Here is a 27,684-nt window from a genome sequence, read left to right on the forward strand (position 1 = left end):
CTTTCTGGGTATCTTGCTCATCCCCAGTTCAGGCTTAGATGTTGATTATGTGTAGGATTTATTATCATTACCTTTTCTGCCTACTTCCATGAATATTCTAGGCCTTGATATGTTGTTGATTTTAGCAGCAGTCATATCTTGAAGTGTCAATATATTTAGACATTAAGACTAAGAGTACAGCCTTTCTCCTTAGGAACTCATTATAAGTTTCAAGAACACTAAGATTCCAAATCAGACTCACTGAAGATCAAACTATAATTTGGTCAGCAGTTGTCTAGTAGGAACCATATCATCAAGGTTCCATTGTGCATGTTCCTAAAGCCTTATTAAATTTAAACTAGCTGAAATCCGGGAAATTGGTAACAGCAGGGGTATCCCAATCTATTCCCATGGAAACATCCATTAGTATTTTTTCCTGATGTCCAGTTAATAAATGAAACACAATTAGCTACCATGAGTTCATGACCTACCTTTATTTTGTCCAAACTAGTGACTGAAAAAATTGGTTTTACTAATCTTTCAGGTCATGTAGGTTTCTGGATAATTAGAAACAGTCATTTATTCATTTTTGCTCACTTAATGGTAGAGAAATAGGTGCTATAATGTTGATTCAGTAAAAACATTCTTGTAAATCCAGTGATTTGAATTGTCTTTGGGCACAACAAAATGTGGATTATTTTTCCTCTTGTAAGGGCCCCGATCTTCTTTCCTTCTACTGTTTCACTGTGACTACTGACATCCCAGAGCCAGGTGGATGGAAGAAATAAAAAGCATTTCGATAGGAGAAAGAAAAGGCATTTTGCTGATGTCACTAGGTGAATGATTCCTTAATGAATAGGTACGTACGAGCCAAAAAATGTGTTGTCAAAATTTTAAATTATCTTTTTTGAAGACTAGACATTAATAAACCCCCTTGATAAAAATGGCAATAAAGAGTCCTTGTTGACTAAATAATCATCCTAAGATGGAGTTCAGGTTTTCACAATTATTTCCAACAGAACAATGCAAGCTAATGACAACATAACTGACTTTCAATTATAATACAATTTCAATTACGATTAGCATACTTTCAAGATTTTCTTTCCCAAATGGAGAGCCTAGGTAAAGTAACAAAAGATTTATTCATTAAGCAAAGAAGAAAATCCTTCATTTTTTGACAAGCAAAAATAAGTAAAGCATAAATTGCTGTTCACACTGGATAAGACCATGTTTAGCAGTAAGAATGTACATAGTGTTATATAGGGATTGGGTTCTTGGTAATTCTATGTTCGTTGTTTTACTATTTATGCTTATTATTATGTTTTGTCGTTAATTCTTTAATAAATTTTTATTTTAAAAAATCACCCTACTTAGAAATCTTCTTTGCGGGTGGGAGGGAGAGGAGAATGTGACCCAGAGTCCAGGAGACAGTAACACTTGGAATCAACAAAATCACCTGGGGTTAAATTGTGTAACTGTCAACCACGTCTCCTATCAAGCCTTGCTTCAATCATGGCATTCCAGAAGGATTTACAGTTGTTTTCCCAAGAAAGGATCCATGGGCTTTGCAGTTATTGTGACTTCTGAAGTTCTTAGGTCCATGAAGCTCAGTGATGACAGAAGTTGAGCCCAATCAAAAAAGAATACCAGGGAGTCAAGGCTTGAAAGAAACATGTTACTGTCCTTAAGTGGTTGCCCAAACCTGACCAGACCAAGTAAATTGTTGAAGGTACAGAGGCTAAATGCAGATTACCATCCTTATTCTTATAATTCAGAAATTTCCATTGTTGAAGTAGAATTGAACCTTCCTAGGATCCAGGCTGGAGTACTGATGACAGCATTTGCGCAGGCTCTTTGCCAAAGTCTGAGGACCACATAGGAAGACTCCCACCGCCGACCTGCAAGAATAGAATGGTAGCCAGAGTTAGAATGCAGCAAAGGCTGCTGACAATGTTTGTGGGAATGGTTTCCGCCTCTGCTAGGCCTCTACTACTCCCAACAACCTTACATAAAAATTCAGTTATTGACTTTTTCATGTTCTTCATGTTCGTCTTCTCACCTTTTCCGCTTGCAAGCCCCAAATATGCTCCCAACCCTTAACCCTCTCAGCACTCAGCCTTGCCTATTCTATTGAGCACAGACACTCAGGAGATGGAGTGCAGTGCACTGATGAAGTACTAGACTCTGGAGCCAGGCTGTCTAGGTTCCAATCCCTGTTCTGACATTTGTCCCAGCTGTGTGACTTTAGGCAAGTTTCTTAACCTCTCTGTGTTTCAATAGTCCCCCCCCCCGTAAAATGGGATAAAAATAGTATCCACCTCACAGGGTTGTTCGAAGGTTTAAACAAAAATAATATATGTAAAGCAATTAGAAAAATGCCTGGCACATAGCAAGTGCATATGTTAGCTGCCATTAAATCCATCCAGTGTTTTCTCACACTGAAGAGGTGGTGGTTCTTATTGCCAAGGGTAATCTTTCTAACTAGGCTCTGGGTCTCACCCTGTCCTTCCTTCCCTCATACCTTCCTCTCCCCTCTTTTTTACTTGAGACATAATTCACATGACTCAACAGTCACCCTTTTAGAGTGTGCAGGTAGTGCTTTTTAGTATAACCACAAAGTTGTGCAACCATCACCACGATCTAATCCAAGAACATTTCCATCGTCCCAAAATGAAAGCCCATACACATTAGCAGTCACTCCCCATTTCCTCCCAACCGCCCCCACTCCCTGCCCTAGACAATCAAGTATACTTTCTGTCTCTAGATTTGCCTATTCTGAACATTTCATATAAATGGAATCATACAATATGTGGCCTTTTGTGTCTGGTTTCTTGCACTTAGCATACTGTTTTCAAGGTTCCTCCATGTTGTAGCATGTAATATACTTCATTCCTTTTTACAGCTGAATAATATTCCTTTGTGTGAATATACCACGTTTTGTTTATCCATTCATCTGTTGATGGACACGGGTTGTTACCACTTTTTGGCTATTTTACATACATTCACATACAAGTTTTTGTGTGGACATATCATTTCTCTTGGGTATGTACTTAGGAGTGAAATTGCTGGGTCATGTGGTGACTCTAACATTTTGAGGAAATGCCAGAGTTTTCCTAAAGTGCTGCACTGTTTCACATTCCCATAAGCAACGTGGGAGGAACTTGCCTACAATTTCCCCATTTCCTCGCCAACTCTTGTTATTGCCCTTTTATTATGGCCATCCTAGCCCTCTCTCCCCTTTTGTATGTTTATTTTATTCCTATCTACTGGCTCCTGATCTGTCCATAAATATGCTTAGATCATCCTTAAACTAAATAAGCATTTCCTGGACCCTGCCACTCCTCCAACCCTGTTGACAATGCTCCTCTAATATTTCCTCCCTTGGCTTCTGTGATACTGCTTCTACACATTCTCCGACTTCTTCCCTGGCTCATCTTTCTCCCTTCCCACATAATGTATGCATTCCTTAATACAACTTCAACTGTGATCAACCCGACACAATAATTAACATAATCTCTTTTGTTTACATGCTGTTTTACAGTTTACAGAACATTTTCTATGTATTGTCTTGCTTATTATTCACGACAATCCTGCAAGTGAGTAGAGCAGGCGCTTACTAATATCAACCCCCATTTTACATATGAGGAATCTGAAGATCGGAGAGCTTTGTAGCTCAAGGTCCCAGAACTAGAAAGTGTCAGAACTAGCAGTAGGACCCAGGATCATCTGAATCCGAGTCACTAAGTGTTCTCTCCACTGCCTTCCTGAAGCCTTTCCTGATCACCCCATATGGGCATAGACTTTTCCTCCGTGTCCATGTACCTGCTTCATGGAGTGCATTATTCTGCTTGAGTTGATTATATGCATCTCCTGTTAAAATGTGTGCTCCCTGAAGGCAAGAACCATATCCTATTTTTCTTTCAACCTCCAAATCTTTTAGAATAGTGTGTGCTGTACCCTATAGAAGGTAACCAATAATGTTTGTGGAATTGATCTTCACCTGCCAACTTGTTCCAGGGATTTACCTAATACGATCAGCTTAATCTTCCCATTGGAATGGCTGATTTTATGGCTGATTTTCATGCTCTAGCATGTCTCAGAACCCCTCAGAAAACTGAGGTCAGGTCATCAGTTAACTAGTTAATAAATACACTCCAAACCCTTGTTACTTTAAGTAGAGGTCATTAAGGCCCAAAACAATGCATTTTTAAAAATTTAATTGTAGTTGACTTTTACAATATTGTGTTAGTTTCAGGTGTACAGCTTCAGATTCTTTTCCATTATAGGTTATTACTTCCCTGTGGTATATGGTAAATCCTTGTTATCTGTTTTATATATAGTGGTGTGTATCTGTTAATTCAATACTCCCAATTTATCCCTCCCCCTCCCCTTTCCCCTTTGGTAACCATAAGTTTGTTTTCTATGTCTGTGACTCCGTTTCTGTTTTGTAAATAAGTTCATTTGTACCATTTTTTTAGATTCCACATATAAGTGATATTATATAATATTTGTCTTTGTCTGACTTACTTCACTTAGTACGATAATCTCTAGGTCCATCCATGTTGCTGCAAATGGCATTATCTGAGTAGTATTCCTTTTTTTTTGAAAGAAATTTATTATTTTTTAATTATTTATTTTATTATTTATTTTTTGGCTGTGTCTGGTCTTGGTTGCGGCATGCGGGATCTTCGTTGCTGCTTGTGGGATCCTCCACTGCGGCGCATGGGGGCTCCTCATTGCGGTGCTCAGGCTTCTCTCTAGTTGTGGCCCGCGTGCTCAGTAGTTGCAGCACACGGGCTTAGTTGCCCCGTGGCATGTGGGATCCCAGTTCCCCAACCAGGGATTGAACCCGCGTCCCCTGCATTGGAAGGTGGACTCCTAACCACTGGACCACCAGGGAAGTCCCCGAGTAGTATTCCATTGTGTGTGTGTGTGTATCACATCCTCTTTATGTATTCATCTGTCAATGGACATTTAGGTTGCTTCCATGTAAATAATGCTGCTATGAACATTGGGGTGCATGTATCTTTTCACATTAGAGTTTTCTCTGGATATATGCCCAGGAGTGGGATTGCTGGATCATATGGTAACTCTATTTTTAGTTTTTTAAAGAAACCTCCATACTGTTTTCCATAGTGGCTGCACCAATTTACATTCCCACCAACACTGTAGGAGGGTTCCCTTTTCTCCACACCCTCTCCAGCATGTACTACTTGTAGACTTTTTGATGATGGCCATTCTGACTGGTGTGAGGTGAAACTTCATTGTAGTTTTGATATGCATTTCTCTAACAATTAGCGATGTTGAGCATCTTTTCATGTGCCTGGTGGCCATCTGTATGTCTTCTCTGGAGAAATGTCTGTTTAGGTCTTCTGCCCATTTTTTGATAGGGTTGTTTTGTTTTGGTTTTTTTTTGATATTGAGTGGTATGAGCTGTCTGTATATTTTGAAAAGTAAGCCCTCATCAGCTGCATTGCTTGCAAATATTTTCTCCCAGTCTGTAGGTTGTCTTTTCATTCTGTTTATGGTTTCCTTTACTGTGCAAAAGCTTTTAAGTTTGATTAGGTCCCATTTGTTTATTTTTGCTTTTATTTCTTTTGCCTTGGGAGACTGATCTAAGAAAATATTACTACAGTTTATGTCTGAGAATGTTTTGCCTAGGTTCTCTTCTAGTTTTATGGTGTCATGTCTTATATTTAAGTCTTTAAGCCATTTTGAGTTTATTTTTGTGTATAGTGTGAGGGAGTGTTCTAACTTTATTGATTTACATGAGGCTGTCCAGCTTTCCCAACACCACTTGCTGAAAAGACTGTCTTATCTCCATTGTATATTCTTGCCTACTGTGTTGAAGATTAATTGGCCGTAAGCGTGTGGGTTTATTTCTGGGCTCTCTATTCTGTTCCATTGATCTATATATCTGCTTTTGTGCCAGTACCAAGCTGTTTTGATTACCGCAGCTTTGTAGTATTATCTAAAGTCTGGGAGGGTTATGCCTCCAGCTTTGTTCTTTTTCCTCAGAATTGCTTTGGCCCAAAACAGTGCATTTGAATTGTTCCCGTTCTCTATTTTGTTTGGTAATACAACCAGAACTGAGTCTCTTTGCCTCACTGTTTGAATGAATGTGGGGACAACAAATGTCTTCTCATCAATTACAAGATCAAGACCCTTATTTCGCTGAAACGCCACAGGAAATTTCCTCACTTTTAAGCAAGAATCTAAGATTGGTGCAAATAGTTTTGGCCCCAGAGATCTTTCCCAAGAGTGTTCAACGTGCTGTAATACATTTCCTAAACCTAAATCTGCAAAATCAATCAGTGCTGCAAAATCAATTCTGTAACTAGAGGAGAATACACTTACTTGGGGTGGGCGGTAGCTATTGTAGAAAACTCATTGTCCCACATAGGTCTCCCAAAGGAGGTTTTCTGTTTCAGACCTGTAAGGATATCAGTGGCCTTGTCAAAGCTTAATGCCGCATGACCAGCCTGGAGTCAGAGAAATAGGAAGTTAGAAAAAGCAGGTCCTGATAGCTGCCTCTTCCTTCAGCCACTTTTAAACTTGGGTGTGAAGGTGAGAACAGGTAGGAAATCATAAGAAATGATTATTTCTAATCAGCATGCATTATGTTTCGTGTGACATTCATCTTGCATCTTGGGAATTAGTCTGTTGTTTGAACTCACAAAGTTGCAGTCCCATCCGGTGAGGAAGAGACGGTAGTTTAGGAAACCCACTTTGCCTAATTCCTCCATCTCCTGTTCCAGGGAAACCAATAGGTCACTGAACCAAGCAAACGCACCTGTCTCCCTGTAGATCCAGTAGAAATAGATCTGGAATCAGCAAGAGAGAATATAGCCTTATTAAGTGCCCTTTACAATGTGCACTATGGTGACATGATTATGTACGTATACACTATATTTGTTGATCCAGTCTAAGAGTGACCTGAGAAAATCACCTCTACAGTACAGCAGACCTCAGGTGGCATTAATGTCCAGAGTCCTAACAACTCCCCTTATGGAAAGAGAACTCCAACGTCAGCTTTAGTTCAAGGTGATTTTAAACTCCAGTTGAAAATGAAGACCCAGTTCTTATGGTAAGTCTGTAGAAGCGGATGCCTTGGCAGGGAGAAGTGATCACTCACTCTCATAACTCCAGGGAGGGGTTACTCTCTTACCAGTTGTAAAGAGCTTAGCCCATGAAAGCAATGGACCTATCAGGCCCAGACCAGAGGATAAGTGGTGTTCGGGAGCATACCGTTTGTGTTTTGAGGTTGTGATCTGCATTCTGGAATTTGTACCAGATGGATTTCAAGATGGAAGCAAAGGGGGTGACCCCAATTCCTGCTCTGACCAACACAGCCACTTCATACTGGAAGACATCCTCACTGACAGTGCCAAAGGGACCATTCACCTTGATCCTGGCAGAAGGCAAAAAACAAAGGGCAAGTGAAGTCTCACCTCCACCCACAACCTCAAAAATCCTCCCAGAGGCAGAGCTGTTCCACAGCTGATTGCTACCTGTTTATTTTAATCATACTCCATTGTACCAGACTTAAGTTTCAATGCGGAATTGCTTTCTCTTCTCTGCTTGTCTGCGTTCTGGTCTGGGTCTCTGCTGCTCTTAAGGACCTACCTGGGAACTGGTGAATTCTGTTGTTCAAAAGCCCTTATGAGATTTTCTGTCCAGTCCCCCACTGTTCGGATATGAATGGAAAAGAAGTCTTCCTCTGGAGCAGAGGTCAGGGTAAAGGGATGCCACTCCAGGTAAGAGATTGAGGGGCAATTAACAAAAATATACTGTCCCACTTCCATGCTGAAGCCATGCTTGTGCATCTGCAATTCCAAAACTTTGGATGGGTGCATGACTCATCCTATGAATAAAGCACAGAGGCCAAAGGAGGCAAATTCAAATGGCGACAGGGGCAGGCAGATAAAGTAAATAAGTAAAGCTGGAGAGCTGGTGATGGCCGTAAGCTGCGAACACAAGTCTTTTCTAAAGGGGGCAGCAGTTACCAAGTCCAGACAATGGTCGCACTACGGAGCCAAGACTCAGCATTATCAGGTTGCCTGATTCTTCAAGAGAAGCCAGAAATGCCACTTTTAAAACTTGAAGCATGGTTGATTTACAATATTGTGTTAGTTTCAGGTGTACAGCATAGTGATTCAGTTATTATTTTCAGATTATATTCCATTATAGGTTATTGCAAGATATTGAATATAATTCCCTGTGCTGTAACTGGGTAGGCTGGAAAAGCAACAAGAAATGCCATTTTTTAAGTGTGAAAGCCTCCATCCAGATTTCTAAATGTTAGCAACCAATTTGACTTTCTAAACAATCAGGGTGTGTGCCAAACAAAATATGTCTGTGGGCTAGATATGGCGCAGACTGCCTGTTTGCAGCTTCTGACATAGACCCATGCTGATGACTTCTGCCAAACCTCTCTTTCCAGCTCTGTCCAGCTCTGGAGGAACTCAAATATATTGCCCTCAAATTCTTTTTTATTCCCGTCAAGGTGACAACGTGGCAATTTATTTCTATAATCAGGAAGAACACAACTCTTAGCAGAGCAAGAAGAAAGTGCATATTCTTTACCTTGGTAATCACAACCTTCTGCTGGGAGCGATAAAATCGGAGGATCCTTTCAAAGATGTAAATAATGACTGGTGTAAGGATCCACTTCCAAGACTGCACACAGAGACAATAAAAAGTGAGGTTAGGGCTTCCCTGGTGGCGCAGTGGTTGAGAGTCTGCCTGCCAATGCAGGGGACACGGGTTCGAGCCCTGGTCTGGGAAGATCCCACATGCCGCGGAGCAACTAGGCCCGTGAGCCACAACTACTGAGCCTGCGCGTCTGGAGCCTGTGCTCTGCAACAAGAGAGGCCGCGATGGTGAGAGGCCCGCGCACCGCGATGAAGGGTGGCCCCCGCTCGCCGCAACTGGAGAAAGCCCTCGCACAGAAACAAAGACCCAACACAGCCATAAATAAGTAAATAAATAAAACCCAAAAGTTAAAAAGCAAAAACAAAAACAAACCCCCCCCCCAATTTAAAAAAAAAAGTGAGGTTACACATTAATCTCTTCTCTAGGATTTGTTTGTGTAGCAGTTCATTCCTTCATTCAATAAATACTTACTGAGTTCTCTGATGTGTATCATTATTAAGCCGCTAATTTCACCAAAGCTTGAAGACGGAAATGGAAAGGAGTAATCCACAATGGTTTTGTTTGCTAATCTGTTACTCATAAAGCAGATCATTTCCTGAAATCTTACAGGTCTCACCAGGAAGCAAGAGAAAAGCACAGAAATAAAATACATGGTAATTATATATATTCTTAAATTATATTTAAAGTTTAATTTTAAGAATCTAAGACTATCTTCCAGGACAACTTGTCCAGTCTGAAAAACCACCAGAGAAGGTAGATGTGAAATAGCAGCAGATGATTAAAAACAAAACAAACAAAAAAGGGAAAGTGTGTGGCTGACACTATTGGTAACAGTAATATATAAAACTTGGTATTTATCCATCACCTCTTTTTTCAGGTGCTCAAAACATCTAACATAGTAAAACACTTTTTATCTTGTATACTTTTTTTTTTTTAAAGCAGTCTCTCTATCCCTGAGATCTTCTCAAAGGCAGCAGTTTGCTTCTATATGCACAGGAGCTACTAAAAATGTATTTCCTAGCAGTGCTAAGTCATGTTCTTTTTTGCCCAACTGCTCAATCACAATACATTGGAACTGTGTGGAATGAGGTTTCTTATGCTGTTTCAGGCAAGATACTTTCTTGGGTATCTCTGGGGAGGAAAGGGGCAGAGACGGGGCCAGTAAATCGGAGAGTGGGTATAATACAATTTGATGCTACTTCTTATTTGGAAAAAATCCCCAGCTGAATTCAGAAGACATGAAAGAAGTATATTTAAGAAGTGGCTAGGACCTCCCTGGTGGTCCAGTGGTTTGGACTCCGTGCTTCCAGTGCAGGGGGCACGGGTTTGATCCCTGGTCGGGGAAGTTCTGCATGCTGTGGGGTGTGGCCAAAAATAAATTTTTTTAAAAAGTGGCTAATCACCAATGTGCGAAAAAAATGTTAGCTTTGAAAGTAATCAGAGAAAATGAATATTAAAACAAAATAGCATTTTAGCGTCTCAAATTGGAAAGCAGTTTCAAACAATAATGCCCACCATTAAGTGGGATGCAGGGAAATAGACACATTCACATGTGCACCTGGGGGAAGTACAAATAAGTAGCATCTTCCCAGAGAGCAATTTGGCAAAACATCTCAACAGCCTTGAAAGCATTCCTTCTCTTTGACACAGGAATTTTACTTCTAGGAAATGGAGCATAAAAGAATAATTAAGGTGTGCACAAAGTATATAAGTATAGTCATGACCCCTTATTTACTAAGAAAAAAATGACAAAAATGGCATATCGGACTCCTCTGCTGGCACAGTGGCTAAGAATCCACCTGCCAATGCAGGGGACACGGGTTCGAGCCCTGGTCTGGGAGGATCCCACATGCCGTGGAGCAACTAAGCCCGTGCGCCACAACTACTGAGCCTGCGCTCTAGAGCCCGCGACCCACAACTATTGACCCCGTGTGCCACAATTACTGAAGCCCACGTGCCTAGAGCCCGTGCTCTGCAGCAAGAGAAGCCACAGCAGTGAGAAGCCTGCGCACCACAACGAAAAGTAGCTGCTGCTCGCCGCCACTAGAGAAAGCCCGCGTGCAGCAACAAAGACCCAACGCAGCCATAAAGAAATAAATAAATTTATTTTTTTAAAAAAGTGGCATATCATACAGATTTTTTTTGGCTAATACCAAACTGTCTTTTCTTAATTTTTATTTATTTTTTTGTATAGAGATATAACTGACATATATTAGTTTCATGTGCACAACATAATGATTCAATATTTGTATATATTGCAAAATGATCACCACAATAATTCCAGTTAACCTTTCTCACCATGCATGGTTACAAAAAAAATTTTTTTCTTGTGATGAGAAATTTTAAGATCTACTTTCTTGGCACCTTTCAAATATGCAGTAGAGTATTATTAATTATAGTCACCATGCTGTACATTAGATCCTCAGGACATTTTATAACTGGAAGTTTGTACCTTTTCACTACCTTCACCCATTTCACCTACACCCCAATCCCTGCTTCTGGTAACCACCAATCTGTTCTCTGTATCTATGAGCCTTTTTTTTTAGAGTCCATATATAAGTGAGATCATACAGTATTTGCCTTTTTCTGTCTGACTTATTTCACTTAGCATAATACCCTCGAGGTCATTAAAAATGATCATGTAGAAAAAAATGACAAAAATGGTATAACATATGGCATTTTTAAAACAAATGCTTCAGGGATTTCCCTGGTGGTCCAGTGGTTAGGACTCCACACTCCCAATGCAGGGGGCATGGATTCAATCCCTGGTCGGGATTGAAGATCCTTCATGCTGTGTGGTGCAGCAAAAAAAAAAAAAAAAAAAAAAAAAAGTTTCAGTAGAATGCTTGACAATATAGGAAAGGATCCATGATATAGACTAAAGGAAAAAAGTTATTACTTCTAGGTGATGAAATTCTGTGAAATTTTAATTTTCTTCTAAATATTTTTCTGTGTTTTCCAAACTTTCTACAATAAGCATGTATTATTTTTATAATTTTTAAATGGGGAGAATGTGGAGAGAGTATTTTTGTGTGTGTTTATGGAAGAAACAAACCAACACATTCAAACAGATGGCAAAACCGGTATTCTCTCCCTTGTGGTATTACATGACTATTCAAAGCAACCCCTGAGTTCTAAGTATACCTCCAAATAGGCCAACTATACCTTTATCTCAGGTAATAGATGGGAAAGGGATAGAAGCTGATGTGCAAGGTAAGACAGGGGATTAATTGCCTTAGCTAGTAAGGGACTAGTCAAGCGTTATAGCTTCTTGTCTTTAAGGACCTCTTGCTGGTCAAATAATATAAAAGGTGTCTGGTCATAGCCTACAAGTTCCACTGACTTTAGAAATGAAATGTGCTATTAACATATATCAGGTATGTCCTTTTAAAATTATTTTTATAATAGGTAATACACGTATATGTCACAAAATTTCAAAGTACAAAAGGGTATACAATAAAAAGTAAATCTCCCTTCCACTGCTCCCCTCAGCTCCCCAAGGCAGTCAATATTATTATTTTGTGGATCCTTTTGGAGAATATGCATTTAAATGATAATATTACATTAAGTACAAATGGTAGCAGAGCATACATACTGCCCTGACTTTTTTTTCATTTAACATCTTAGAGACTGGTCCATATTCACATCTAGAAAGCTATCTTTTTATTTTCAATGGTTACAGAGTATGCCATTGTAGGAAAGTCCTGTAATTTAACTAGTCCCCTATCGATGGGCACTTATTTCCAATCTTTTGTTCTATCAAGCAATGCTTCAATGAATAACCTAATACATGTAATTTAACACATTTGCAAGCATATTTTAGATGCTCACCAGCAATGCTTGAGAGCATTACCAACACAGCCCATGAGCAAACTCTTTGATCTTTGCTAATCTGTTAGGTTTATTACTGTGATCACTCTGTTCATATCTTCTACATCTTTTTTTAAAATCAGGTTGTTAGACTTTTTCTTATTGACCTCTATATTTGTATATTAGGAAATTAATTCACGGTCTGTGAACTGTAAACACTTTTCCTACTCAGTAATTTGTTACCTGTCTTTATTTATGATGGATTTTTTTTTTGCCATAAAAAAATATATATGTATGGATGGATGGAGAGAGAGAGGGAGAGAATAAGTAAATTTGAATAAAAGTATATATTTTCTTTCCTTTTCTGGCTTCGAGCTTTCTAAAAATATTATTTAGAGTATTTATACTAACACTCCAGTATTAGAAAAAGATTCGCATGTGGTCTTAGGGTGCTTTTATGATTTCTTTCTTTTTTTTCAACATTTAAATCCTTGATCCATGCATCCTTGACCATATTTTACTGTAAAGTGTGGAATAAAGAGACAGCTTTTTTTCCTAGATGTCTATCCTATTATTGTAAAGAAAAGTATTGAATAATGTATCTTTTTTCCCAACTGATTTGCAATGTCAACTTTAGGGGATTTTCTTTCTTTCTTTCTTTCTTTTTTTAAAATTAATTAATTTTTGGCTGTGTTGGGTCTTCATTGCTGTGCGTGGGCTTTCTCTAGTTGCAGCAAGCAGGGGCTACTCTTAGTTGTGGTGCGCGGGCTTCCCATTGTGGTGGCTTCTCTTGTTGCAGAACACAGGCTCTAGGCACGTGGGCATCAGTAGTTGTGGCACGTGGGCTCAGTAGTCGTGGTGCATGGGCTTAGTTGCTCTGTGGCATGTGGGATCTTCCCGGACCAGGGCTTGAACCCGTGTCCCCTGCATTGGCAGGCGGATTCTTAACCACTGCACCACCAAGGAAGTCACAGGGGGTTTTCAAAAAACATTTTTCTCTTTCTACATGAGGACAGAGCTATTGCTCTCAATTCTGCATATGATTTAAAGACTTTAATCATCCTCAGAGCACTTTAAGACACCACAAATCAACCTTTCCCTTCCATTTCTTCCTCAATCTAACATATTTTATGAACAAGCAAAGGTAAAGCGTAATATCCATGGCAATTACCTTGAGGCACACCTTAAGTTCCCTGGAATCCAGTTTATTGATCATCCATTATCTAACAATAATTTCCAGGCATGTTCTTACAATACCAAAGAAAGCCAACTTCAAGAATGGTTTAAAAAATAAATTGAGGGGGCTTCCCGTGTGGCCTCTGCCAATGACATATGGCAAAATAGGGCACTAAGCTCCCCGATCCTCAGGTTCCCCATCCAGGAGTTGAGGAGAGGACCTTCCTTCAGAGGGTTCTTGTTGGTATTTTATAAAATCACAAGGCAGCGCGCTGTGGCCAAGATGGTGGAGTAGGAAAACCCTGAGCTTGCCTCCTCCCACACGCACACAAACATTACAAATATTTACAGAGCAACTATCTATGAGAATGACCTGAAGACCAGCAGAAAAGATTTTCCACAACTAAAAATATAAAGAAATAACCAAAACGAGATGGCTAGGAGGGGTGGAGTTGTGTTATGGTCAAGACCCATACCCCCAGGTGGGTGACCCACAAACGGGAGGATGATTACAATTGCAGAGGTTCTCCTCAAGGAGGGAGGGGTCTGAGGCCCACATTGGGCTCCCCAGACTGCGGTTTTGCACGAGCCCCTGAAATTTTGGCTTTGGAGGCCACTGGGGCTTACTTTTTGGGAGGCCCAGAGGGCTGTGAGAAATAGAGTCTCCACTCTTAAAGGGTGTATACAAAATCTCACATGCTCTAGGACCCAGGGCAGAAACAGCTGTTTCAAAGGAGCCTGGGTCAGACCACCTGCTGATCTTGGAGAGCCCCCTGGAGAGGCAGGAGGTCATTGGAGCCCAACCTCTGGGATATAGATACTGGTGGCAACCATTTGGGGGAGCTCGTTCTACCACTAGAACACTGGTGTTGGCAAGTGCCATTTTGGAGTCCTCCCTCTAGCCTATTAGTGCTGGGGGCTTACCCACCTACCAGTGGGCTGGCATTGGAGCGCCCCCAGCTGCAAAGAGAGTCACACTGGGACATGGTCCCACCCAACAGCAAGCTGGCACCAGCCCTAGGACCCCCAGACTATGAAGGCAGCCACACAGGGACCCAGCCACCCAGCAGGTTGGCAGCCACTACAAGAGGCAGGGCCTGGCAGCCAATGTGGCCAGAGGCCAGTCATGCTTACCAGTATGCCCACAGTAGTCAGCCTCATCACAACAGAAGAGCCCATGCAGCTCACATAGGTGGCACCCATACAGCATATAGCTCTGGTGATCAGAGGGGAGTGTGCTACTGGGCCCCATAGGATGTCTCCTACATAAGGCCACTTCTCCAAGATCGGGAAATGTAACTGACCTATCTAATACACAGAAATAAACAATTAGGCAAAATGGGGAGACAGAGGAATATCTTCCAGACAAATGAACAAGACAAAACCCCAGAAGAACTAGGCAAAGTGGAGATAAGTAATCTACCTGGTAAAGAGTTCAAGGTAATGATCACAAAGATGCTCAACACACTCAGGAAAATAAAAAATGAACACTGAGAAGTTTTAACAAAGAGTTAGAAAATATAAAGTAGAACCAAATAGAGCTGAAATAAAATAACTGAAATAAAAAAATACACCAGAAGGAATCAACAGTAGATTAGATGATACAGAGGAACAGATCAGCACACTGGAAGACAGAGTAATGGAAATCACTGAAGCTAAACAGAAAAAAGAATTTTAAAAAATGAGGAGAAAAAAATGATATAAGTCTATATTGACGTGAAAAGATGCTCAAGATATATGGTTTTCTTGAAAATCAGGAATCAAACAAGTACTACAGAATTGTTCCATTATTAAAAACAACAAAAAACTAGATACATATGCGTGAATATGTATGTATATTAAAAAGCCTATAAGAATAAAAAAATGAGGAGAACTTAAGAGACTTCTGGGACCACATCAAGCATGCTAACATTTGCAATATAGGGGTCTCAGAGAAGTAGAGAGAGAGGAAGGGGCAGAGAACTTATCTGAAGAAATAATAGCTGAAAACTTCCCTAACCTGGGGAAGGAAGCAGACATCCAGGTCCAGGAGGCACAAAGAGTCCCAAACAAGATGAACTCAAAGACGTCCACACCAAGACACATTATAATTAACATGGCAAAATTAAAGATAAAGAGAGAATCTTAAAAGCAGCAAGAGAAAAGGAACTAGTTATGTACAAGGGAACTTCCATAAGACTAGCAGCTAACTTTTCAGCAAAAACTTTGCAGGCCAGAAGGAAGTGGCACTATATATTCAAAGTGATGAAAAGAAAAAACCTACAACCAAGAATACTCTACCTGACAAGGCTATCATTCAGATTTGAAGAAGAGATAAAGAGTTTTACAGTCATGCAAAAGCTAAAAGAGCTTAGCACCAGTAAATATCAGAGTGGAAACAAATGAAATAGAGACTGAAGAAAAATCAATGAAACTGAGAGCTGGTTCTTTGAACAGATAAACAAAACTGATAAACCTTTAACCACACTCATCAAGAACAAAAGAGTGGGCCTAAGTAAATGAAATCAGAAATGAAAGAAGAAAAGTTACAACTGACACCATAGAAATATAAAAGATCATAAGAGATTACTATAAAAAAATTATTATATGCTAATAAAATGGACAATCTAGAAGAAATGGATAAATTCCTAGAAACATACAATCTCCCAGGACTGAATCAGGAAGAAATAGAAAATATGAACAGACTGATTACCAGTAATGAAATTGAATCAGTAGTAAAAAAAAAAACCTCCAAACAAACAAAAGTCTAGGACCAGATGGCTTCATAGCTGAATTCTACTAAACACGTGAAGAAGAGTTAGCACCTACCCTTCTCAAATTATGCCAAAAAGTCACAGAAGAAGGAACAATTCTGAATGCATTCTGTAAGGCCAGCATCACCCTAATACCAAAACCAGGCACCACAAAAAAAGAAAGTTACAGGCCAATATCACTGATAAACATAGATGCAAAAATCTTCAACAAAATACTAGCAAACAGAATCCAACAACACATTAAAAGGATCATACACCATGGTCAAGTGGGACTCATCCCAGGGATGCAAGAATGGTTCAATATCCACAAATCAATGCGATACACCACATTAACAAATTGAAGAATAAAAATTATATGATTATCTCAATAGATGCAAAAAAGCTTTTGATAAAATTCAGCATCCATTTATGATAAAAACTCTTAACAAAATGTGTATAGAGGGAACATGCTTCAACAAAATAAATGCCATATATGACAAATCTACAGCCAGCATCATACTCACTGGTGAAAGCCTTAAAGTATTTTCTCTAAGATCGGGAACAAGATGAGGATGCCCACTCTCGCCACTTTCATTCAACATAGTATTGGAATTGTTAGCCACAGCAGACAAGAGAAATAAATAAAAGGTATCCAAATTGGAAAGAAAGAAGTAAAGCTGTCACTGTTTGTAGATGACATAATAATATATAGAGAAAACTCTAAAGACACCACCAAAAAACTATTAGAACTAACAGATTAATTGAGTAAAGTTTCAGGGTATGAAATTAATATACAGAAATCTGTTGTGTTTCCATACACTAAAAATGAACTATCAGAGACAGAAATGAAGAAACAATCCCATTTACAATGGCATCAAAAAGAATAAAACACCTAGGAATAAATCTAAACAAAGAGGTATAAAAAACCTATACTCAGGAAACTATAAGACATTGATGAAAGAAATTCAAGAGGACACGATACATGGGAAGATATACCGTGCTCATGGATTGGAAGAATTATTATTGCTAAAAAGACCATACTACCCAAGGCAATCTACAGATTCAATGCAATCCCTACCAAAATACTAATGGCATTTTTTGAAGAACTAGAACAATAATTCTAAAATATGTATGGAAACACAAAAGACCCTGGATAACCAAAATAGTCTTGAGAAAGAAGAACAAAGCTAGAGCTCCCAGGTTTCAAACTACACTATAAAGCTACAGTAATCAAAAAAGTATGATACTGGCATGAAAACAGACACATAGGTCAATGGAGCAGAATAGAGAGCCCAGAAATAAACCCACACTTAGATGGTCAATTAATCTATGACAGAGGAGGCCAGATCATACAATGGGGAAAAGATAGCCTCTCCAATAAATGGTGTTGGGAAAACCGGACAGCTACAGGGAAAAGAATCAAATTGGACTACTCTCTTACACTATAAATAAAAATAAACTCGAAATGAATTAAAGACTTCAATGTAAGACCTGAAACCGTAAAATTCCTAGAAGAAAACAGGCAGTATGTTCTTTGACATCAGTCTTAGCAATATTTTTTTGATACGTCTCCTCAGGCAAGGGAAACAAAAGCAAAAATAAACTCATAGGACTATATCAAATAAGAAGCTTTTGCACAGTGAAGGGAACTATCAACAAAACGAAAAGACAGCCTACTGAATGGGAGAAGATATTTGCAAATGATATATCCAATAAAGGGTTAATATCCAAAATATACAAAGAACTCATATAACTCAACATCAAACAAACAACCCGATTAAAAAATGGGCAGAGGACCTGAATAGACATTTTTCAAAAAAAGACATACAGATGGCCAACAGACACATGAAATGATGCACAATATCACTAAATCATCAGAGAAATGCAAATCAAAACCAAAATGAGATATCACCTTACAGTTTTCAAAATGGCTATTATAAAAAAGACAACAAATAAGTGTTGGTGAGAATGTGGAGAAAAGGGAATCCTTGTGCACTGTTGGAGGGAGTGTAAATTGGTGCAGCCATTATGTAAAACAGTATGGCAGTTCCTCAAAAAATTAAAAATAGAACTATCATAGGAGCTAGCAATTCCACTTCTGGGTACAGTTGACCCTTGAACAACACGAGTTTGAACTGCACATGTTCATTTATATGCAGATTTTTTTCAATAAATACATACTATAGTACTACAAGATCTGTGGTTCGTTGAGTCTGCTGATGCCAAAACGTGGATAAAGGCCAGCTGTAAAGTTATACACAGACTTTTGTCTTTCCAGGATTGTCACTCCTAACCCCTGAGTTGTTCAAGGGTCAACTGTATTTTTCCAAAGTAAACAAAAACACTAATTTGAAAAGATATATGCATCCCTATGTCCATTGCATCATTATTTACAATAACCAAGATACGGAAGCAACCAAGTGTCCATTGATAGATGAATGGATAAAGAAAATGTGACATATATATATATAATGGAATATTATATATATGTACATACATAATAGAATATTACTCAGCCATAAAATAGAATGAAATCTTGCCATTTGCAACAACATGGACAGATCCTGAGGGTATTATGCAAAGTGCAATAAGTCAGAGAAAGACAAATACCTTACGATTTCACTTACACGTGGAATCTAAAAAGCAAAACAAATGAACAAACATAACAAAACAGAAAGAGACTTGTAGATACAGAGAAGAGACTGGTGGTGCCAGAGGGGAGATGGAAGGGGGCAATGAGTGAAATAGGTGAGAGAGATTAAAAGGTACAAACTTTCAGTTATAAGTCAAAGGGATGTAATGTACAGCATGGGGAATATAGTCAGTAATATTTTAATAACTTTGTATGGTGACAGATGGTAACATATTATGGTGATCATTTTGTAATGTATAAAAATACCAAATCACTCTGTTGTACACTTGAAACTAATATAATATTGTAAGTCAATTATACTTCAATTTAAAAAAAAGAAAAAAAAGTTGAACTCAGAAACAGAAAGTATTAAGGAGCTGGAAGGTGGGGGAAATGGGGAGATGCTGGTCAAAGGGTACAAGCCTTCAGTCAGAAGATGAATAACGTATAGCATACGTCCTCCATAGGAGCCAGCACCAGGCTGAGCTAATAATGGTTATAATAAGAAGAGTAATAATAACAATAACAATAACAGCTCCTAACAGGAATCTACTATCCTTGTCCTGGTCTTACCTCAGCGGGGAGCCCTTCAAATTGGGGAGGCTTGCAGTGGGAGTCAGGATCGTTCCACTTCTCAAGAAACTCTGCACACTTGTGAGGATGATTCTCATCCATGTTCTTTTCTGTTTGATCCCGGACAAGTCCACTGAGACAGACAAAAAGACAATATGTGGCAAAGAATTACGCAAGGTCAGGAATTGGGGCATGAAAATGGGAGTTTGAGGACCTTACCCAAGGCCATGAATCCCTAAGCCAATGAGGTACATGATAAAAATATGGTGTGTATACCAGAAGACCTCAGAATAACTCCTCTGGATAAATTCCATAGCTAAAGTCACCATGAGAACCAGAGCTATTGTGATGATCACTCCAGTGACACCAGCAGTGTAGGTGAATGTCACATACTCCATTGTCTATGAAAGGAGAAATTTCAGCCTGACACAATTTCCACCAGGGACACCATGCCTTTCCTGCTCATGACCAGATTCCAGGTGCTTTGCCCTTGAGTCAACTCACCGTGTTTGAGGACTGGATGGGATTTAGCCAAGAATCTTTCTCCTGATGAGATAGGTTGGAGAGAATGGAAGCAAGGGATCCATCTGTGGCCTGTCGGCTTCTGCTATATCGTTCAAAGTTAAACAGGTGTGTGGTGATGTGAAGAGCTAAATGAAAAGATGGAAAGGAATGTGAGAGTTGTCTCAGAAACATCATGGCAGGCATGCCCCACTAGAAGAGGAGGATCCTATATACAGTGCCAAGCAGAATGGTGAGTACACAGAAGGTGCCCAATAATGATTACAGAGAGAATCAAGATCTTTTTTATACTCACTCTGTCCCCAAAGGAATAGAATGTAAATTCCATGAAAGCAGGTTTAGAATAGTGCCTGGCAAATAGTGCCAGGTGTTCAATAAATATATTTTGAATGTTTATATGCGTGGATGAATGAAACTAGATTCTGAATGCCCGGGAGCCTGCAGTTTCATCGTTTGCCCAGTTACCTGTGTGTAGGCAGATTATATATGCTACCAGCTTGTGGAAGGTGAGGTTGTGATCCAGTTGCTTTCCCAGGGTGCGCCTACAAAACGACAAATGTAAAATGATCAAGATGAGGTGTATCCAGGCAGCTTTATGAAATTTGCTAACCCATAACCAACATGTCTTACGTAGAGTATGCCAATACACACCCACTCTTGCTCACCCCCTTGGTTACCAAAGGAGACCCCTGGCTTCCATTCCTAGGGGCTTGGTGTTGAGCTGTCCTACTGAGACGTCAAGAGTCTCTTGTCTTTAATGTGAAAGTTGACCTACAAGTGGCTGGGACTCAGTGAGCAGGTGCCTCTCAGGAAGGACAGCAAATTTCGACACACGGGAAGCAGGATCTTGCTGCATGCTGTTAAAATGCCAGTTGCGAGCAGAGGCTCGGGCCCAGGCCAATGCCGACTAGAACAGAGGAGAGAAGAAACCATTAGCTGCTTCATCTCCTCATCTTGCAGGTGAGCATGGGCCCAGTCCCCTTGCCTGAGACCTGGACAATCAGTCCAAAATCTCTGTTCACAAATGACAGAAAATTTGCTGAACTTAACATTGAATTGAGAAATCCTCATGACAGTGGTTTGGAAATGTTTGACTATATATTTATCAATATGAAAGAGAACAAGATTTAATGTTAACAAATCAATTCTATGAATGTAATACTTTACGAGGATTTTTGCTTAATACACTCAATTGTGATTTTAGTTTGTCACTTGTAAAACAATCTTGAAGATCATATATATTTTATTTGCACTTTAAATAAAGCTTAGATATTTTGAGTTATAATTACAGACGGTAACTATTTTTCCTCTTTTCTATATTTTCTAATGTTGCAATTATAAGCATGTAATAATCATGTAATAAAAACAATAAAAATTAACCATTTATATTTAAGATCTCTTTAATAATTGAATAAAACTGGCAAAATGAATGAACCCCTCAGAGCAAAAATTTTAAACTTAGGTAGAGATTTGAGAAGGGAGAACTTCTAAGAACAAAATTCCAAACTGATTTCCTTGGGTGGCCAGGCAGCATACATCAAGATCAATCTGATCCAACAGTAGAAGCTGCTAGAGAAGGAGACAAGGAATCAGTGCTTCAAAGAAGTATTGAGCCCAGAAATAGGCTTGATTAGGTATAGGCTAGACAGAATATGTTCAACTCTGTGGTAGCTAATTCTGACTTCTCTCCTCAGCTGTACAACTGGTCTCTGAGTCAGCTCCTTGGGATTGCAGACAATGGAGTGTGACAGTTTCACAGCAGCAGTGAAAGTGGTGGCAGCAGCCAGGCAATTTTTGTTCACTTCAGCTGACTGGTCAGCCTTACATGTGTGCCTGTCAATGACTTGCTAAAAGAATATGAGATAGAGTTAACAATTTCTCGGCCTTTTCTTTATCTTTTCGGCACAAAAACTATTTTTCCATACAACCTAAACCCGGGACAACGTGACATTGGTTTAATAAGCCAGGTCAAGATCTGCCTACCATCCATAATAGCTTACAATGTCAGGCAGTGCAATGAACATGAGCTACCCTACTGTTTTCCATTTCTGACTCTTCCACATGACCTGTGTTTTCTCCCTCTGCTGAGTCACACTCCAACTGTTTTTGGTAGAGACGCCCTGTTCTATTTCTGAGTAAATTTTCTCTGCTCATCTCAAAGATCCTGCATTTCCACATTGGTTCCCACTGCTTGCTTATTTGAGTCACAGAGGTTCCTTAAAGCTAAAATTGACAACTGAATTGAAGAACATAGGACTACAATTTCACAGTTCCATATTCTGTGGAGGCTATCTGTATGGGATGAATTCTTTTTTTAAAAAAATTAATTAATTAATTAATTTATTTAGTTTTGGCTGTGTTGGGTCTTCGTTTCTGTGCAAGGGCTTTCTCTAGTTGCAGCAAGCAGGGGCCACTCTTCATCGTGGTGCATGGGCCTCTCACTATCGCGGCCTCTCTTGTTGCGGAGCACAGGCTCCAGACGCGAAGCCTCAGTAGTTGTGGCTCACGGGCCTAGTTGCTCCGCGGCATGTGGGATCTTCCCAGACCAGGGCTCGAACCCGTGTCCACTGCATTGGCAGGCAGATTCTCAACCACTGCGCCACCAGGGAAGCCCTTTTTTTTTTTTTAACACACCTTTATTGGAGTATAATTGCTTTACAATATTGTGTCAGTTTCTGCTTTATAACAAAGTGAATCAGCTATACGTATACATATATCCCCATATCCCCTCCCTCTTGCGTCTCCCTCCCACCCTCCCTATCCCACCCCTCTAGGTGGTCACAAAGCACCCAGCTGATCTCCCTGTGCTATGTGGCTGCTTCCCACTAGCTATCTATTTTACATTTGGTAGTGTATGTACGTCCATGCCACTCTCTCACTTTGTCCCAGCTTACCCTTCCCCCTCCCCATGTCCTCAAGTCAATTCTCTACATCTGCGTCGTTATTCCTGTCCTGCCCCTAGGTTCTTCAGAACCCTTTTTTTTTTAGATTCCATATATATGTGTTAGCATAAGGTATTTGTTTTTCTCTTTCTGACTTACTTCACTCTGTATGACAGACTCTAGGTCCATCCACCTCACTACAAATAACTCAAATTCGTTTCTTTTTATGGCCGAGTACTATTCCATTGTATATATGTGCCACATCTTCTTTATCCATTCATCTGTCGATGGACACTTGGGTTGCTTACATGTCCTGGCTATTGTAAATAGAGCTGCAGTGAACATTGTGGTACATGAGTCTTTTTGAATTATGGTTTTCTCAGGGTATATGCCCAGTAGTGGGATTGCTGGGTCGTATGGTAGTTCTATTTTTAGTTTTTAAGGAACCGCCATACACCAACGTGCCATACCCACCCACACCCTTCCTCTTCTGTCCTTGATCTGCTCCTTCCCCAGCCTTCTCCATCCCGTTACTCTGACCTGACCCCACCTTTCTACAGGCTTTGAATTTGGCAACACCACCCACTTCACAAAACCCCCCACCCCAAGTATCCCTCTTGTTTGATAGGTATTCTTCTGTGAGATCAGTCTACAGCAGTGGTTTTCAACTTGTTCGTTTATTTGTTTTCAACCAAACTCTTTCTAAAAATCATAAGCAGGAATCCATAAGACAGATAAAGGCTGCGTTGGTTGAAGTAGAGACACTGCCCAGTTAGCCTTCCCCTCACACCCTGTAGGGATACCTGAATTTCTGTGGAAACCAGTTTGAAAATTGCTCAATATTTCTTTACTGTGTATTTTCATTATTGGATCCGGGGAGTGTGCCCTGGATAGGGCTGTCAGATTTAATGAACAAAGATACAGATGCCCAGCTAAATTTGAACTTCAGATTTTTAAAAAATGAATAATTTTCTAATATGCCCCTGTCTCATGCGATATGTGGAATAACTTATACCCCCCAAAAAAATATTTGTTATTTTTCTGGAATTCAAATTTACCTGGGCATCCTGTATTTTTTTTCTGGCAACCCTAACTCTAGGCGAAATGAGTGCATTGGGTCTCAAAGAAGCCAGTGTCAGAGATAAGAAAAAACAGAGATTTCCCACATCACAACTGTGATACTCACCCCCAGGATTTATCTTGTGTAGTAGTACTTGTTGCCTTCTCAAATGACAGGAAGGCATGCACAAGCAGGAAAACATTCAGCCCCAACCAAGCAGCCTAGAGGAAGAAAAATTAAGCAAGGGATAAAGTGAAATTTGGGTACGGGAAAGAGTAGATAAGGGGTAGAAAATAGTGTTACCATTTGGCTATCTTGTGTTTATCTGTTTTCATTTTGGGGGTGGTGGGTGTGCCGCGCAGCATGTGGGATCTTAGTTCCCTGACCAGGGATAGAACCCATGTCCCCTGCAGTGGAAGTGCAGAGTCCTAACCACTGGACCGCCAGGGAATTCCCATATTTGTTTTCATTTTAAATGAGTCAACTTACTCTCAGAGTCAGTTAGGACTTCAAGACATGCATTAGATGCTAATGACCGGGGTCAGCAAATCAAGGCTCATAGACCAAATCTATCTTACCACCTGTTTTGTACAGCCTACAAGCTAAGAATGGTTTTTATATTTTGTTGTTTTCACATTTTTAAATGGTTGGAAAAAATCAAAAGAAGAATATATTTCATGACATGTGAAAATTATATGAAATTCAAATTTCAGTATCTATAAATACAGTGGTATTGGAACTTAGCCACACCTACTTATTTCTGTATTGTTTATAACTGCTTTTGTGATTCAATGGAGGTGTTGAGTAGTTGTGACAGAGAACATATGGACTGCAAAGCCTAAAATATGTACTACCTAGCCCTTTACAGAAAACATTTGCCAACTCATGGATTGGAGCGTTCAAACTATTGCACCTAAAAGATGGCAATACGTGAATAAATGGATTTCTAAAGAAATAGAAAATAAATTTAACATCTGTGATAATACCCATCTGAAGGGACTAAACCATTCCAGATGGGCCTGCCTCTTTAATACACTTTCCTGACATACACTTTCCTGTTTTTAGATTGTGATTCTTTTTTCAAACTAACTTATCATTGCTTTGGACTCATTTGAGCTCTTAAGACTTCTTTTGCCTGTCCCAAGATCTGTCTCTACATTGGCAAAGGGGGAAATTTGGAACCTACCGCCCATTGCCTTGGAGAAAAACCAGGTGGGCTTTAGCCCAAGCTTGAAGGTGCTAGTCTGCAATTGATCAGGACTCTAGGGCACTGGGATGCCTCTGATATATATCCATGGCCCCAGGATGGTCCAGAACCATCTCAGCCCCACAGGTAGAGGGCCTTTAGCCTAGAACATGGCCCATTCAGATTCCCTAGATCTGGACCACTCACACACCTCTGGCATCATAACATAGTGATTCGAAGTGTGATATTGGAGTCAAACTCCTTGGGCTCAAATTCTAGCTCCACCACTTTCTAGCTCTGTAACCTTAGATCTGTGATTTAACTTTTCTGGACCTCCATTTCTTCACCTATAAAGTGAGGACAATAACTATATCTACCCCACAGCAATGCTGTGAGGCTTACATGAAATAATGTATGTGAAGTGATTAATACAATGCTTGGTGCATAGTAGAAGCTCAATAAATTCTGCCTGTGTCATCACCAGACTGGCTTTACCAATCAATTTCTTCCTGCATTCTTTGCCCACACACCCTTTCCAGAGTTGTGTGTCTTCCAGAGATCATTTGACCTTAATGGAAAAAGAGAGGTGAAAGCCACAGATACTTCAAGAGTTCAGAAGACAAAGGAGAGAAGCTTATTTAGAGGGAGCAGAAATATTTCAGAATCTGAGAGGGACACAGAGGCAAAGACCTCCGTGTCGGCCCATCATCAACTGTAGGTGAGATGAATGATGAAATACAGTGACATCTGAGAGTAAGGAATTCCATTCCCCACCTTGACTATAATTTCCTCCACTATGAATGGAAAAGAAAGAGTAGAAGACCTGGCAGGAAGAGTAAAAATATTTTGGGGGTAATTTATTTTTCATTAAAAAAAAATAGTTCAAAGGAGTGTATGTCAGAGATAACAAGAAGTCTGAGCCTGCCAGTGGGATTGGTGCAAGGTGGGAAATCAAAGCTAGTTACATCATCATCACCACCAGGGGTGATGAACTCTCCAAGCAAAACCTAAGAGAGGAATAAAAAATGCAGAAAGGGTGCTTCCCTGGTGGCGCAGTGGTTGAGAATCCGCCTGCCAATGCAGGGGACACGGGTTCGAGCCCTGGCCTGGGAAGATCCCACATGCCGCGGAGCAACCAGGGCCCGTGAGCCACAACTACTGAGCCTGCGCGTCTGGAGCTTGTGCTCCGCAACAAGAGAGGCCGCGATAGTGAGAGGCCCGCGCACCGCGGTGAAGAGTGGCCCCCACTTGCCGCAACTATAGAAAGCCCTCGCACAGAAACGAAGACCCAACACAGCCATAAAATAAATAAATAAATAAATAAATAAATTAGTGCTTAGGAAATCTATTAAAAAAATGCAGAGGATTTTAGAGCTAGAAACACACTTATATCTAATCTAGTTTTCATTAATCCCCCCCACACACACACATACACACACAGGTGACCTGAAGGCTAGAGAGGATAAATAATTTGAACAAGGTCACTCAATTAATAGCAGAACTGAAACTAGAGTTCAGTTAGAGAGTGCATTAGAAGGGGATTGTGCATATGTGGTGTGGTAAAGGCATTCTGGCTTGAACCCTGGGGAGCTAGATTTGAGTGATGGCTCTGCAATCAATTCACTGTGTGACGTCTAGGTCTTATTTTCCCTTATAAAATCAAAGAGTTGGTTTGGTTTTGCACTACACAAAGCTGTAGCCACTAAGCACATGCGGCTACTAAGCACATGAAATATGCCTAGTTTTAATTGAGATGTGCTGTAAGTATAAAATACACATCAGATTTCAAAGACAGTAAAAATAAAAGAATATAAATTATCTCATTAATATTTTCATATTGATTACAGGTTGAAAGGATAACTTTTTGATATATTGGGATAAACAAGATATATTACTGGACATTAATTTCACCTATTACCTTTTTCAATTGTCTAGGTATTAGACAATTTTAAAATTACATATGTGACGTTACATTATATTTCTAGTGGACAGCACTGGACCATAATCTCTAAGATCACTTCTATCTCAGATATTCAATTTTATTATTTCTTGATGTGAGCAATATAAGAATGGAGAGAAATGAATGCTCCATGGCACTAGTTAGAAGTGAAATGGAAGAGAAAAAGAGAACACAAAAAATGAAAACAGATTGAAATTCCAAATATTTGTGGTTTATATTTTTGTCTCTTTACCAATCAATTTCTGGAGTTGGACTTTTTTTCCTTTTCTAAAATGCTGAAATATATCATACACAGAAAAGTATATAAAACATATATATGTAATCCTAGAGTTGGACCTTTCAGCTGATAACTGGCCTTGATGAGCTCAATATTGGCATGGAATCTTTCCCTTTCAAGTAACTTCACAAATATTAACAAACATAACGTCTCCTTACTCTAAGAGTAATTATTAGAAAGTGAAACATCACTTACCAGAAACAAAACTGAGAACCAATGGTTAACCACCCAGTTTCCCAT

The 27,684-nt window shown here is 39.7% G+C and overlaps 1 protein-coding gene across 1 annotated transcript; it reads right to left on the reverse strand.

The window, feature by feature from the left end:
* Positions 1–1,750: 1,750 nt before the first annotated feature.
* On the reverse strand, positions 1,751–27,684 carry NOX1 (NADPH oxidase 1). The gene is given in 15 exon segments (XM_068533405.1): positions 1,751–1,877; positions 6,337–6,461; positions 6,657–6,803; positions 7,228–7,390; positions 7,606–7,839; positions 8,564–8,658; positions 19,558–19,690; positions 19,777–19,958; positions 20,062–20,207; positions 20,545–20,632; positions 20,875–20,931; positions 20,933–20,986; positions 24,148–24,179; positions 24,182–24,242; positions 27,640–27,684. Coding segments are annotated over 15 exon segments (1,689 nt in total).

This window comes from Eschrichtius robustus, chromosome X (genome assembly GCF_028021215.1).
Source record: "Eschrichtius robustus isolate mEscRob2 chromosome X, mEscRob2.pri, whole genome shotgun sequence".
In the NCBI taxonomy this organism is placed as follows: domain Eukaryota; kingdom Metazoa; phylum Chordata; class Mammalia; order Artiodactyla; family Eschrichtiidae; genus Eschrichtius; species Eschrichtius robustus.